This window comes from Carassius gibelio, chromosome B16, assembly GCF_023724105.1.
Source record: "Carassius gibelio isolate Cgi1373 ecotype wild population from Czech Republic chromosome B16, carGib1.2-hapl.c, whole genome shotgun sequence".
In the NCBI taxonomy this organism is placed as follows: Eukaryota; Metazoa; Chordata; class Actinopteri; order Cypriniformes; family Cyprinidae; genus Carassius; species Carassius gibelio.
In genome coordinates this window covers 25802762-25817963 of record NC_068411.1, presented here as the reverse complement: position 1 = coordinate 25817963, position 15202 = coordinate 25802762, and the positions used below count along the sequence as shown (strand labels likewise).

The window sequence follows — 15202 nt, the reverse complement described above, 5'->3', positions numbered from 1 at the left end:
ACTTGTTCTTAAGAAGGTCTTATATAGTCCTAAATTTACATTCATAAAATGTAACGTTTTCATGCTATCTATTACCCCATCAGAAAGAATGAATGTTTACAAAACACTGATCAACTGAATGTAGGGAATGCTGTAAATGATTTTTAATCTATTTATTAAATCTTTTAATCTATCTATTCTTGTGTAGTTTCTACCTGTTGGACAGCTCACAGGAGAACAAAAAAATCACTTTGGAACTTTTTCCCCTCAGTGGCATTACATAATGAGTCATATGAGAATCAGTCAGCCCACAGAGTCAAATGACCAGCCACAGTCGCACTGAACATGCACTAATTTAATGCAGAGTAGACGCATTAAATCAGATCCAAATGTTCTTGTGGGTGGCAGTAACATTTTTACATTTTTAAGAAATGTTTATTGCTATGGTTAGAATAATTTTCAAATGTGATTGATTTATTGGCTCTTTACTAATTATGAAACACATTTACGCCAAGCAGAGGATCCTTTGTGGATACAGTATATTGTTAACGTGGTCACGACGAGGCAAAAATCAGCAAAAACTGCAGAGGAGTTTTATCTACGAAACAATATTTGAATGTAGATTCTTGTTTGACTAATTGCAGATGGTAAAACAAGAATGTGTCTAGGACAATCAATCACCATCCAGGACTGAAACTGTTTTATGAAATCTATTTAATTGTATTTTATTTAACTAAATGTTATGAAATCAGTAGTTTCAACTCCAAAATCTTAATATGTGAGCCACATGTAAAGCTGTTACCATTTAAGTCTATACATTTACATTTTATGGGTGTAAGGGTGTATTCTAACTCCACAAAAATGTTGTTTGTGTTCATATGGGTAAATATCATTATGTAGGTGTTTTGTTTCAGTCTTCTAATACTGGGACTCATTTCCATTTTCTCTTGACAAATATGAATGATGTAATGGTAATCAGAATCTCTTGGTTGTTTATTAACCTCCCTCTCTCTAGGCTGCTGTAATGTGATCTGCTCCGATAAGACAGGCACTCTCACTAAAAATGAGATGACAGCCACTCACCTGTTTACCTCTGACGGACAGCACGCTGAGGTACGGGCCCAGCTTGGAATTTGTGCTCTGTTATATTATTGCTATTATTATCTGCTATTAATAAAAATAAGATAATATTATAACAAGAAGAAATAATAAGTAATGTTTCTCCAGCAGCAAATCAGTGTATTAGAATGATATCAGAAGGATCATGTGACGCTTAAGACTGGAGTACTAATGCTGAACATTTAGCTTTACCATCACAGGAATTAATTAAATTTAAAAATACAAAAAATAAAAACAACTTTTTTAATTTTGTGATAATATTTTGTAATACTACGTATTTTACTGCAGCCTTGGTGACTTCTTTCAAAATCATAAAGAAACGTTGAATCTGCTCTGTCAGGTGTAATTTGTCCTGAAACCAGCACCACATCAGAAATACGTCTTCTTAAGTGTTAATAGCTGCGATGTTTCATGAGCCCTATACATTTGAAGAGAAGCCACTGAGTTTCTCTCTGAGGAACAGGAGGACTGTCTCAGGAGCCTGATGAAGTCCTGAATTCATTGCTGTGCCATCGCCTGCTCTAATAAATCTTCAAAGCAGTCAGCTGAGGAGTAGATTGAGTCTCTCTTTTTTTTTTTAAACTTACTAGGTCGCTTCTCCCAGGTCTATTACATCATGCTTTTTTATTTCACATCCCTGTGGGCTGCAAACTGAGCTCTTTCAAAAAACTGCTAGTCATCTAGCGTCAGTGTTTAAGCCTTGTGTGTTTAAGGTTTGTAATCTTTGCTCAAAATGTAATAACATCCATGGAAAGAACTTCCCCTTTGGCTGACATCACCAAGACATCTTATTTTTCCACCCCTTACCTCCAAATACCTGTAAAGTCCCATCTTATATTTATATCCTATTTCACTCCTATACATCACACTATTTAAGTTAAATGCCATTTCATGTTAAATTTAAGGTGTTAAGGTCTCCTTGACCTGATTTGGCTTCTTTTACAGGTCACTGGCGTCGGGTACAACAATTCTGGGGAGGTTTTGATGGATGGAGAGGTGGTACATGGCTTTTCCAACTCCTCCATCAGCAAGATTGTGGAGGTGAGGTTGAGCAGAAAATATTATGAAATGGAGAGCTGTTCGGGTGTCATTGTGTGACACGTTTCTTTTGCCGTCTGAAACCCTGTAGGCTGGCTGTGTGTGCAATGATGCTGTAATCAGGAGCAACACCTTGATGGGCCGTCCCACCGAAGGTGCCCTCATCGCCCTGGCTATGAAGGTACAGTATGTTGCTGTTCTGCATGATATGCTGCTAATTGTTGATCTTTTGTGATACTACATGCAAATATTGTATCATAACTAAACCCAAGCAATGTGGTTGGACGTGCCTGGTGGCTCTGTCCACTTGTGCAAACAAGAGGCAGCAGCCTGTGGGAAGGATGACTGCATGGTACTGTCTGCATGATACTGTTTTGGCAAACAGAGAGTGTTTGAATCGGTTCTGCTTGCTCATGCTAATTAAGATGAGCAGACACGCTTTCACACCCCATAGAGCAGGTTACTGTGGCAACAGCATCTCCCCTGAGGGTCCCGGTTGTGTTAACGTCTGGTACTCTAATAACATTGTTTTCTCCACAGGGACGTTTACATGGGGATTAAACTGAGAGAAATATCATGCAAATCCAAGGATAAAAAGAACTGGATTTTTATGTTTTCTAAAGAAAATGTGGGTGGTTCTTGTCTGCTCAAAACTCACTGCCACAATACTGCTGTGTTTTACACAGAATTGCACAGGGCCCAAACCAAAAGCATTTCAGAACAGTCACATGCTGCAGGCACTGCTTAAAGGGATAGTTCACCCAAAAATGAAAACACTGTCATCATTTACTCACCTCACCTGTCATTACTTTTTTCTTCTGTGAAACACAAAAAAAAATATTTTTAAGAATGATGGTAAACCGTACAGTTTTGGAGTTATTTAATTGAGCCAGAACTGATAGGTCTCTTCGAGATTAGATCGGACTGTTTGTATTTTCTTTGAAGGATTCAAGTCAGCCGAGTATGTGACCACATGTTTTCTGTTCTTTGTAGATGGGTTTGGAGGGGCTGCAGCAGGAGTTTGTGCGTCTGGAAGAAATTCCCTTCTCCTCAGAGCAGAAGTGGATGGCTGTCCGTGTCGTCCATCGCACCCAGCAGGTAAGCTGGACCACATAGTAGACAACTCTTCGTAAATGTGAAGAAATAGATGCTCTAAGGTACTGTAATTGGAGCTGAAAATTACTTCACAGCATTATAATAGCGCACGTTGAAATTCGCATTCACATCGCTGATCCTACTGATTCGCATGCACCAAATCAACTCCCCTCAAACTATTTCTCGTCTTAAAATGGATAGAAAGCACCCAAATGCTTTCTCTCTTGGCTTGCTATTTATCACTACTCTCAGGCTCACACTGAGCTCTATTGAAATCTTAAAATCCAGTCTGAGTGTCTAGCTTCTTTCAGTTTATGGGTGTCAGGGTGCACAAGTGCTTTTCAGTCCACTGGAAAACAAAACTCCTTAAATGTTGTCTGAAAAAACAGGTCACTTTATTTATCAATAATATAGCCCTTTTGTTTAGTAATTTCGGCAGTACTTGGTCAGAATTAGCTGTGAAGATTTGCCGCGATTTAAAAAGACTAACTAATTATCATTCCTTACTTCTGATTTAAATGACAGGACAAACCTGCCACATTCTTTGTGAAGGGTGCCTATGAGCAGATCATCCGCTTCTGTACTTCCTACAACAGTCAAGGGGTCACTCTGCCTTTGACCAATCAGCAGAGAGAACTCTTCCAGCAGCAGAAGAGCTACATGGGCACTGCGGGTCTCAGAGGTACAGCACTTTCATTTCTCTAATAAATGTCATACATGATGTTGAAACAAAAGTCTTGAAACATTGTCTCAGCTTTTATATTTCCTAAAAGCTAGGAGTTGCAGGAAGGCTGCATTACATTGAAAGAGGTGAAAATCACCCCCATTTCCAGTGAAAATGTGTTGATGAGTGATATGATGACAAGAAAAACCAGATTTCTGCTGTGAGATTGCCCTGTTCTTTATATGCAGGTGTGATCAAATTTTTGCATACACTTTGCAGTATCAAAATGTTTTTTTTTCTTTTTCTTTTTTTGAACTGAGCTGAATGAGGTATTTCACATAAGACATTTAAATTGTTTAAAAGAGAAAATACTGGTTGAGTTTATAAAAAGGACCCCATTCAAAAGTTTGCCCACAAATTCTTTGGTTTTCCAGCATACAGTATATCCGTCCAGTATTATTTGAACCCTTTTTAACAGTGACTAAATTATTTTACGATCCATATTTCACACCGGGGACAACTGAGGGACTTACATGCAACTATTACAAAAAGTAAAAAATAAATAAATAAATACTCACTGATGCTCCAGAAGGAAACAGGGCATTTAGGGTGAAAACTTTGGATTTTGAAGAACAGGGTAAACTGAACTTAATTTGTCTTCTGGGAAACATGTTAATATATTTCTGTAGCTTCTGAAGGACATTACTAAATGGAGGGGAAAAAATGATATTTAGGCAAAATAAAAAATAGACATCTTCATTCTGTTCCGTTTGAAACCCTAGCTCTTAACACCTCTTTTGACCGTTGGAACCTTTTGTAATAATTGCGTATGAGTCCCTCAGTGTGAAAGATGGTTTTCAAAATCATAGTTATTGTTGGAAAGGGTTCAGATACACACAAGATGCTGGGAAACCAAAGACTTTCTAGGACCTGAAGGATTTTTCTGAAAAACAGCAGTTTAACTGTTCAGAATAAACAAGGGATCCATTAACAACCATCACAAAAAAAAAAAAAAACAGCTGTGGGTCATCCAATAACAACACAGTATTAAGAATCAAGCGTATGAAAACTTTTGAAAAAGGTCACTTTTATAAATTCAACTTGTTTTCTCTTGTGAGCTATATATAAACATCTTTTATGTGAAACATTCACTAAACTAAAAAGTAACATGCATTTTGTTAATGAACCCTCTTAATGTTCCCTCTTATTTTGGTAAAATAATTAACATTTTGCAGATACTGCAAAGTCTATGTAAAGTCTATGGCCACAACTGTATATAGCTGTAAGTAGAATTTGGGCCAGTGTGATGTAGGACATGATGTAGGACATGTTTCGATGTCTTTCCTTCTAAGGGTTTGTTATAGCAAGTACTCTTGTATTAAATAACAAATATATGGCTTGCTGTATTACCCTTACAGATGCACAATTAGCTGATTCAGCGGTTGTGGGTGGCATTATGGGTAGACATTGCTGATCTTTGATGAAACTTAAAGGGGAACATAACATACACAGTTTCACCTAATCTCATGTTAATCTTGAGTACCTATAGAGTAGTACTGCATCCTTCATATATCCAAAAAGTCTTAAGTTTTATCATATTTATAAAAGAAAAATACAGCTTTCCGATTCTTTCCGGAAAAAGCCGAGCTCCTGGAGGCGTGCCGTGAGCGGAGTTATAATACTGATGTTTCGTGTCGTTTCCAGTGGTGGAGGAAGTACTTAAGTTTAGTACTTAAGTAAAAGTACAACTACCCTGCAAAATATATACTTAAGTAAAAGTATAATTACTACATCTACATCTTACTTAAGTAAAAGTCATAAGTACATACTTTTAAATTTACTTTAAAGTATTTTTTTAAGTAAAAGTACAATCAGTTGTCTCAATGTCTGGGCTGTTCAATTGTAACAATCACAAACAATATCTATTGTGTACTGGAAAGAGTTGTTGTGCAATACTGACACTGTAAAAATCTGGTTATTTACTAATTACTCATTAAATAATAATTAGGCTAAGCCAATTATGACGTACAATTTATTTTATTATGGCATACAATTTATTTTATTTTTACTATACTATTAAGAGCAGTAAAAAAAACTCAAAAGTACACAGGTGAGTGTTATTCTGAACACTTTAATCAAATTTGTATGACCAGTTTATTCTGCACAATATTATTCTGCTCAATATTACATTTATTTCTGTATTTTTGATCAAATAAATGCAGGCTTGATAAGAAGAAGAAACTTGTGTCAAAAACATTAAAAATAGTAATGTTTCCAAACTTTTGGCCTGTACTGTATGTATGTATATATATATATATATATATATATATATATATATATATATATATATATATATATATCATGATATTGACGAAAAACCACTGTCATAGTTCAAAATTGTTCACAATCGAATCAAACCAAGATATAGTTTTGCCTGCATGCTTACTTGTGAATGTCAAATAAATACCCAATGTTGTATGGTAAAGAAGCTAGGAGCCGACGACGTATAAATAGTTTGAACATTTTTTCATCGAGTCAAAACAAACAGCTATTTTAGCCAACTACGAATGTACAGATATAGCAGTAGTTTGCTCATCTCCAAAAATGTAACGTACTAGCAAGCTATCGTCCCTGCTGTGCTAATAACCAGCTAAAGAAGTTGCCCTGTTAGGGTAACAGTTACCACTAACTTACGTCAAACAAATATTATAATATCTTCGATTTACATCAGTTCCGCTTGTGTTGTTTCAAAACACGCGCTGAGCGCGTGAGTTCTTTGGCCAATCAGATCTCCGATCTGTTTCAACGTGCATTGGCCAGCAACGCCAAAACGTCAGTCGACCAAAAAATTTTTTATGCAAGATTCGGAAGGATGTAACGACACGCATTTTAATAATGTAGTGGAGTAGAAAGTACAGATAATTGCTGAAAAATCTACTTGAGTAAAAGTATAAGTATGCATTATTTTTTTTACTTAAGTAAAGTATAGATACGTAAAAATTTACTTAAGTACAGTAACGAAGTACAAATACTTCGTTACATTCCACCACTGGTCGTTTCCATTAACATATATTCACTTATGTGCTGATTTCCAACAAAAGGCAGAAATCTGATGCAATTGTACTTACATGAATGGGGTCTTTTATCACAGGGACCGCTCCATGTTTTAATAGCAAACGATGTGCAAATCCAGCGTCGACTTGGGCCTTGTTTATAAAACATTCGTCACTCAAATGACCAGAACACACAAACACACTTGATGCACTCCGTTGCTGCCACGGAAAAACAAACTGCATCTACTGTTTATGTAACGCTGGGTTCTTGGGGAAGCTGAACACGGTACTTTCCCTCACATCAAAAAATTCACTTATTTGGATGCATTCTCGAACAAATCCTATGCATCGCTTCCGACAATTTTGAAGAGCTTTAATGTGCGTAGTCTCGCTCTCTTCTGGTCAATGTGTGTGCGCGGACATGCTTTTCTGGGAGAAATGCTCATATGAGGACTTCCGTTCTCGTCTATGTCATTAGATCCACGATCGAAAAAAAAACAGCCGAAACTTGTACCAACCTGGAAGTAAGATTTTCGGCACAGAAATTCTCAGTCATTCTTCTAAATTATTTTTTAAAACTTTGGCCATGTTTAGCATGAGAATCCATCTCTTTAACACTGTGAACAACTCTGAACCCCCCTTTAAGTGTTGTGTTACCACTTTAATAATGTAGTTTATACTTTGTTGAAAGTTACTCCTAGCTTCTTTATGTAAAATGGAATTATGGAATTTTCTGCTATCATCAAATCACACATTACTTTGAATTGACACCCAAATGTTTTTCCGTCAGCTCTAATGGTGCCTGTCTTTCCCAGTTTACAGCTGTCTACATGTCATTTGGCTTGTTTTGATAAGATTAAGTTGTCTCTGAGGATGCAGAAAAAGTGCTTTCACATGTTGACATTCCTCTCTGTTAGTTTCCTTTAATTAAAGGCATTTCACAGAGGACACAGTAATAATATTGAGATCAAGCAGCTTTTGGCAGCAGCTGATGATGTTGTCCTGTCCTCTGGCAGTGCTGGCGTTTGCTTCTGGATCTGAGATGGGTGCTCTTACCTTCCTGGGGCTGGTGGGCATCATCGACCCTCCCAGAGCGGGAGTTAAAGAGGCAGTGGCGATGCTGATCAGCTCTGGAGTGTCAGTGAAGATGATCACAGGGGATTCACAAGAGACTGCAGTGTCAATAGGTATGACTTTCTAGCTTGTTATCCCTTTTCTGGCACAGTGCGCGTCTCTCCATCTTCAACAATTTATATCATTTACAGACATTTTCAACTCTTAAACAACTCACATTTTAGGCTTGGATAATAGTTGCTATTTCTTTTTACATGTAAAATATACATCAGGGTTATTCAAATCTTGTCCTGGAGGGCCATTGCGCTGCAGAGTTTAGCTGCAACCCTGATCAAACTCACCTAACTGTGATTTTCTAATGATCCTGAAGACACTGATTAACATTCTCAGGTGTGTTTGATTAGGGTTAGAGCTAAACTCTGCAGGAAAGTGGGTCTCGTGGGCCAGATCTAAGGATCCCTGCTATACATTTATGAAAAATGTCAAATCAAAAAATTGAAAATCTATTTTAAACGGTTTTCCTGTAAATTAACACAAAGAAGAAATACATGTAATTTTTTAGATACAGCAATGAAGTGACACGTAATAAAAAATTACTTAAATATATTACTAGTATAAATAATATTTGCTCGCCTATATTTTTACTAAAGCATTTTAATACATTACAAATGGCTTTTGTGAGTAATAATCCAAACATGTTGTCTTGAATCAATAAATGGAACAAATGATCTTTGAAAATGAATCATACTAATAATATAATGTTATTTAATACATATTCGTTCTACTTAGTTTGAATAAGGGTTAGCGTAATTTACTGAAACAAAACAAAAATATTTAATTTCAACTAGTTATCAGAATCTATATTTTTTGATTACCGGTATCTAAAAACAAAAACTGAAATACAAATTTAAAACTATATAATGTAGACATTTAAAAAACCTTAAACACATAAAAAATAACAAACTTTAAAAATAAAATGGGAAATTTAAACTATTTTAAAATATTAGTGCATACTATAATAGTATTTCAGTGATACTAAAATAACACTGGTTTGAATCGTATAAATATATAAAAAGAATCTGAATCTACTTATTTTTTAAATAAATTATTAAATTTCTAACATATATTTATTCTGTTGCCTCTCTTGACCACAGCAAGTCGACTAGGCCTCTATACCAAAGGTTCTCAATCTCTGTCTGGACAAGAAGTCGACGAGATGGACATCCAGCAACTCTCTCAGATAGTGCCCAAGGTATGAACCCGCTTCCATACACTCTAAACTACTATCCAACAGACTCACAGTAGAGGTTTGGACAGTTTTCAAGTCCACAAATCTTTAGTAGGCAGTCTGTGGCATGTAAGAGGTTTGTACTACCTTGTAATTTTTGAGTGATAGTAAACAAAGTTTCAGATAGATTCATGCAGTAATTGAATCGTGAACACAAGACTTTTTCTCATTTGTATTTGTCAATGTGTAGAGCTGGTATGAGGAGTGGGTGCCATGAAATTCATTTTTAACTTGTCTCCACAGATAGCGGTATTCTACAGAGCCAGCCCTAGACACAAGTTAAAGATAGTTAAGGTGAGTGCAGCAAACTGATTGTTTGTGATCATACTCCACATATAACCATGTTTCTTAGAGTGCTCTTTCTGGTTTCAGTCCTTACAGAACATCGGTGCTGTTGTTGCAATGACGGGAGACGGTGTCAATGATGCGGTGGCTCTGAAGGCAGCAGACATCGGTGTGGCAATGGGTCAGACTGGCACTGATGTCTGCAAAGAGGCAGCAGACATGATCCTGGTAGACGATGACTTTCAAACTATCATGTAAGCATATGCTTTCCCAGGCTTTTTTGGCTTTATCAGACTCTTGAGGACTATTGATGTGCCGTCTGACGAGTTTACACATCTCCTCAAGCCTTTGTTTCTCAATCTAGGTCTGCTATTGAAGAAGGAAAGGGGATTTACAACAACATTAAGAACTTTGTGCGCTTTCAGCTGAGCACGTGAGTTGGCATGCTCCCATTATCAGAAATGAAAACATTTTCTTTTTACGTTAATACGTGGTGTCTGTGAAACCAGATGGGTTGTGCTGTTTTATTGTTCTGACATTTTTCTGGTGGAGACTCACAGACAGAGGCAGTGGTGCTCCATGGTTTTCTTTAGTTTTTATAGCTTTAGTTTGATTTCTATGAATACACTACTGTTCAACGTTTGGGGTTGGTAAGATCTTTCAGTCTCATGATCATCAGGGATTTGATTAAATATTCAGTGAAAATGGTAATATTGTGAAACATTATTACAAATATTAATTTTATTTTAATATATTTTAAAATGTAATTTATTCCTGTGATGATGAAAAGGTTGAATTACATCAGCCAATACGCCAAAGTCTTTCTAGTCGTGCCATGTGGTCCCTCAGAAATCATTTTAATATGCTGATTTGTAGCTCAAGAATAATTACTTATGATTCATGTAGAAAACAGTTATGTTGCCATTTTTTTGTGTGGATTTTTGATTAATAAAAAGATCAAATTTATACATTTTATATAATTTCTACTTCATATATAAATATAAATATGTATATATGTTTAATAAGATACTCATCCAGGCTATAAGTACTGTTAAAATGATCTCTTCCTTCAGGAGTATTGCCGCCCTCACCCTCATCTCCCTGGCAACACTCATGAACTTCCCCAACCCTTTGAATGCCATGCAAATCCTTTGGATCAACATCATTATGGATGGGCCTCCAGCCCAGAGGTAATAAACTGATTACCAGCTGATTTATCACCGCAGTTGAATCAGGACTGTAATTCTTAGCATAGGAACATTGAACGTTGTTTATTTCAGAATAAGAATTAACTTCAATGTTTTCCCTTAGTTTGGGAGTGGAGCCTGTGGACCCAGACGTGATCAGGAAACCTCCACGGAATGTTCGAGACAGCATCATCACGCGCAGTCTGATAGTGAAAATCCTGGTGTCGTCCTTCATCATTGTTTGTGGCACATTGTTTGTGTTCTGGAGAGAGGTAGGCAATGTACATCCGACGAGGCCTTCTTGAACATTTGTGTTCTGCTTTGTTTTTTGTTTGTGTTCCATATATATTCAAAACAGGCTATTAGGTAAATGACTAAACCATTTGTTTGCACTGTGCCTTGTTTTTGTTTTAGAGGCATCATACAATTCTGTGTGTATATTAAATATGTGGTGTTTTTTTATTTTTTGTCTGCTTGAGAATGAATTTTTCATGGAGCCTTGGTACACAAGTGCCATTACCTTGCGTAGCCTCTAATTGGTTAGAAACACTTAAAACGAGAGCTGTAAAATTAATAAGTGATGTTTTTTTTCTGGGTAAAGTAGCAGCGATACCAATTTGGAAAATGAAGTAGTTAATGAAGTACATTAAATTTGATGAAATAATTGCTTCCTGAAAGCTGCAGAAACAATGCCAAACACTTTGCAAGGAACCGTAAAAGCATGTCCTAGTTTTTCTTCCCCCCACCACTTTCTTTGTCTAATAAATCATCTTCTTTTTTTTCTTTAGCTGCGGGACAATGAGATCACCCCACGGGACACTACCATGACGTTTACCTGTTTTGTGTTCTTCGATATGTTCAATGCTCTCAGTTCCCGATCACAGGTATAAGCAACACCAAAAATGAACAAAATGCATAAATGCGTTTCATGTTTATATTGTCAAGGGACATATTAAGACCATGGGTAGAGCAGGATCTTAAAGTGCCCCTTTTATGGATTTTTTTAATTGACCTTTTATACAGTTTGTAACACAGCTCTAAGTAATTTAAAACATCCCATAAAGTTTTAAATCTGAAGGTGCACCATGTATAAAGTAACTGTCTTTTAAAAGAAAGAGTTGACTCTGAATCATTGACATTGAAGTCAACATAAAATGTTAGCACATTGCCCACCCACTTTGTTAGTCTTTACGTATTGGTCTGAATGAAAATGCAGATTCATTCTTTTCCACTATGGGCCGCTTTTGGAGCGGTTAAAATATCAGTTTCCCAGGTAATGCAGTACACAATGCAGTTTTGTCCTCACAATAGATGCTTTGTCAGAAATTATAGGCATGATGAAATAAAAATGAGACCAATCACTGCAGATTAATGTCACACAAAGGAGGGGTTTGGAAAAATTAATCGTTTAGGACTCGTTAAGTAAGGTAAAATTAAATGCATAATATAAGACAATGAAAGTGTGTTTTTGACCTTGCATGCATGTCAACTTGTTGGGGGCTCCCAAAACCCAAAAATGTACCTTTCCATAACCCATAATGGGGCACTTATGAGTTGTGTTGTTTAAAAAGTTATGCTGTCTTTGATTAGTGTTTATCGTATTTTCTGGACTATAAGTCACACTTTTTTTCATAGTTTGGCTGGTCCTGCGACTTATAGTCAGGTGTGACTTATTTATCAAAATTTATTTGACATGGACCAAGAGAAATTAATCACGAGAAAACCATTACCGTCTACAGCCGTGAGAGGACATTTCTCGTGGTCTTCTCTTGGTTCTTGGTTCTAAATAAATGCGACTTATAGTCCAGTGCTACTTGTATATGTTTTTTTCCTCATCATGACGTATTTTTGGACTGATGCGACTCAGACTCAGCTGCAACTTGTAGTCCAAAAAATATGGTAAGCATGGATTTAATGATTCATCCGAGGTCCACTGTTTTTGTCATCTTGCAGACACGGATGGTGTATGAGATGGGCTTATTCAGTAACAGGATGTTCTGCTATGCAGTTCTGGGCTCCATCATGGGCCAACTCCTGGTCATCTACTTCCCTCCGCTACAGAAGGTCTTTCAGACTGAGAGCCTCAGCATTTTAGGTATGCAACCAGAACAACAGAGGAAACATTAGTACAGAACATTTTTCACATTATGTACAGCAGAGCCCAAAAATGTTTTGTAAACTGCAGAAGAAATATATTCTGTATTATTTCTAAATTTAAAATAAAAAAGGAAGAAAATATGTGACACAGATCATGCAAACTCCTTGTATAGATCTTCTACTTAATCACAAGATCTGGTCTTTGGAACATTCTCAAATCATCCATAGAGTGATATTTTAGCATTATTAAAATACTATAATCGTATTTATGTATCTTTTGTATTTTTAATTTTAATTTTAATTTTAGAAGTTCTGTTATGTGCTTTTGTAATTTTTTTTATATATATTTTACATTTTAATTCAGTTTTAGTTATTGTAGCAATTCAGCTTATTTAATTTAATTTAGTTGCCAAGGTACATTTTTCAAGTTTTTACATTTATCAGGCTTTGCTCAAACTAACTGGATTCTCTAATGCTGCTGTCATTAAAGCAAAACTTAAATATCCAATCTGAATTCTGAAATGAATGTCCATCTTCCAACTTATTCACTTAACTTGTCGAGCAGATCAAATTATTGTAAATTTCTTGATTTAAATTCGATTTTTATTGACAACATACTGTCATCAGTTACTGTGTTTCGATGTTCACAAGTCACATGATGTGCTCACTGATTTATACATCATCCTCTCTGTGCAGATCTGCTGTTCCTGGTGGGCCTCACGTCCTCTGTGTGCGTGGTATCAGAGGTCATAAAGAAATTAGAGAGACTCAGAGGTGGAGAAAAGATGACAGACACTGATGATTTCCATGAAGTATGACGCACATTGTGTCCCGTGCAGGAGATGGAGGGGTGGGGCTGGGGCACGCGGTTTGGAATGTCGCTCGGGCTGGTCTCATAACGTACAAAACTATCCAAAGTGATCAGTCTGGTCTAACCTGTATGTACAGTACCCTTTAAAGGTCAAGACCAGGAGCTGACTGTATATCGATGACCTGGTCTTGAATGAAATGTCGTCTCTTGACACGTGCCCTTTCCCGTGGAGATGTTTTCGGTGTGCTGCTTTATGACTGTACTGCTTCCCATAGCATCTGGGCGAACTTTATTTATGAAATACTGTATCTGTCCATACAGTGGCTGTATTGAATTCATGAGTTAAGGGATGTATTATGATTATTAAAAGGATTTTGTGTCGTTTAGATCTCATTTTGTTAAAGCATTTCTTGTTAGAGGTTTGTGGAACAATGTGGATAATGCATTCCAAATTATGCTTGAATAATCATTTATTTTGAATTAAACCACGAGTGGAAGGTGTTTTGTGGAAAGGACCACTCAGAGTGTGAATGAAGACATGCGTGATTCATTTTATAACACGGTAAAACAGGCACTGTTTAGATTTTGATTTATAGCAAAACACTGCAAAAGCTTTTTCATAATCTGCTTTTTATAATGACTTTCTATTTGAAGATACAAGATGACAAAGAATGATGGCGTTATGAGATTACAGGGTCCCATGTTATGATGGTACACGCACTATAAGTTCTTATATTAGACTGATGATTAATACAACTGGCTTGTACAATTACTTATCAGTTCCTCTGTATTTACATAGTATCAAAGTTATATTATTTTCTTATGTTAATACACTGGTATTAGGGCCATCTGAAATAAGATGCTTTTGCCTTTTCCCTTTACTTTGGCTTTTCCTAAAGTGTTATTTATTTTCTCACCTGCTTGGTGCTCGGTTAGGTGAACGCTTAGTCCTTTAAAGGTTTAATGATTGTCCGTTAAATAAATGCTCATGTTGGGTGTACAGAAATGTTCGATGAAGTCCTGCCACCTCCCATGCCGAAAAAACCTCAGTGCAGCTCATGGGCATTGTCTTACTCCCATCTGCCAAAATTGTATCTGGTTAATAAGGTACAGCTAATGATGATACACTATATATCAGTTTTTGCAGTATGCGAATAATGCAAACATGTTTGTACTTTGTATTGCGGATAGTGGTTCTTTATGATCACGTTGTCCATATTTATTAATTGGTGAGATTTATTTTCTGCCCATTCTGTTTTCTGGCATTGCCGTTGCTTTGAAAACAAACATTGTAATACACTGATATATTAAACAGTATAAAAGTGTTCAAATGAAGGGTGACAGGTAAAAAGTTTTTTTTTTTCTCTATTAAGATTGTATTTATTTTATTGTGGTTTGCACAGCTGAAACCAGTAATCTGTTGTGGTCATTTCAGAACACAATTGTACAATAAAATTTTTACAAATCCCCCCCCCAAAAAAATGTGTCTCTGATGTTGATAAATCTGGTTAA

At 36.3% G+C, this 15202-nt stretch overlaps 1 protein-coding gene across 3 annotated transcripts in view; it reads left to right on the top strand.

The window, feature by feature from the left end:
• Positions 1-15172, top strand: part of LOC127974474 (calcium-transporting ATPase type 2C member 1) — a 43129-nt gene extending 27957 nt beyond the window's left edge. For all 3 annotated transcript variants that reach the window (XM_052577788.1, XM_052577789.1, XM_052577790.1), the window contains exons 13-27: positions 995-1092; positions 2044-2139; positions 2228-2317; positions 3130-3234; positions 3757-3913; positions 7965-8135; positions 9177-9274; positions 9554-9604; positions 9683-9849; positions 9960-10028; positions 10669-10785; positions 10907-11054; positions 11571-11666; positions 12736-12877; positions 13576-15172. In XM_052577788.1, the coding sequence (XP_052433748.1) occupies positions 995-1092; positions 2044-2139; positions 2228-2317; positions 3130-3234; positions 3757-3913; positions 7965-8135; positions 9177-9274; positions 9554-9604; positions 9683-9849; positions 9960-10028; positions 10669-10785; positions 10907-11054; positions 11571-11666; positions 12736-12877; positions 13576-13697 (1727 nt within the window). In that variant the 3' untranslated portion in view covers positions 13698-15172. The remainder of the gene's footprint in view (positions 1-994; positions 1093-2043; positions 2140-2227; positions 2318-3129; positions 3235-3756; positions 3914-7964; positions 8136-9176; positions 9275-9553; positions 9605-9682; positions 9850-9959; positions 10029-10668; positions 10786-10906; positions 11055-11570; positions 11667-12735; positions 12878-13575) is intronic.
• Positions 15173-15202: the final 30 nt, after the last annotated feature.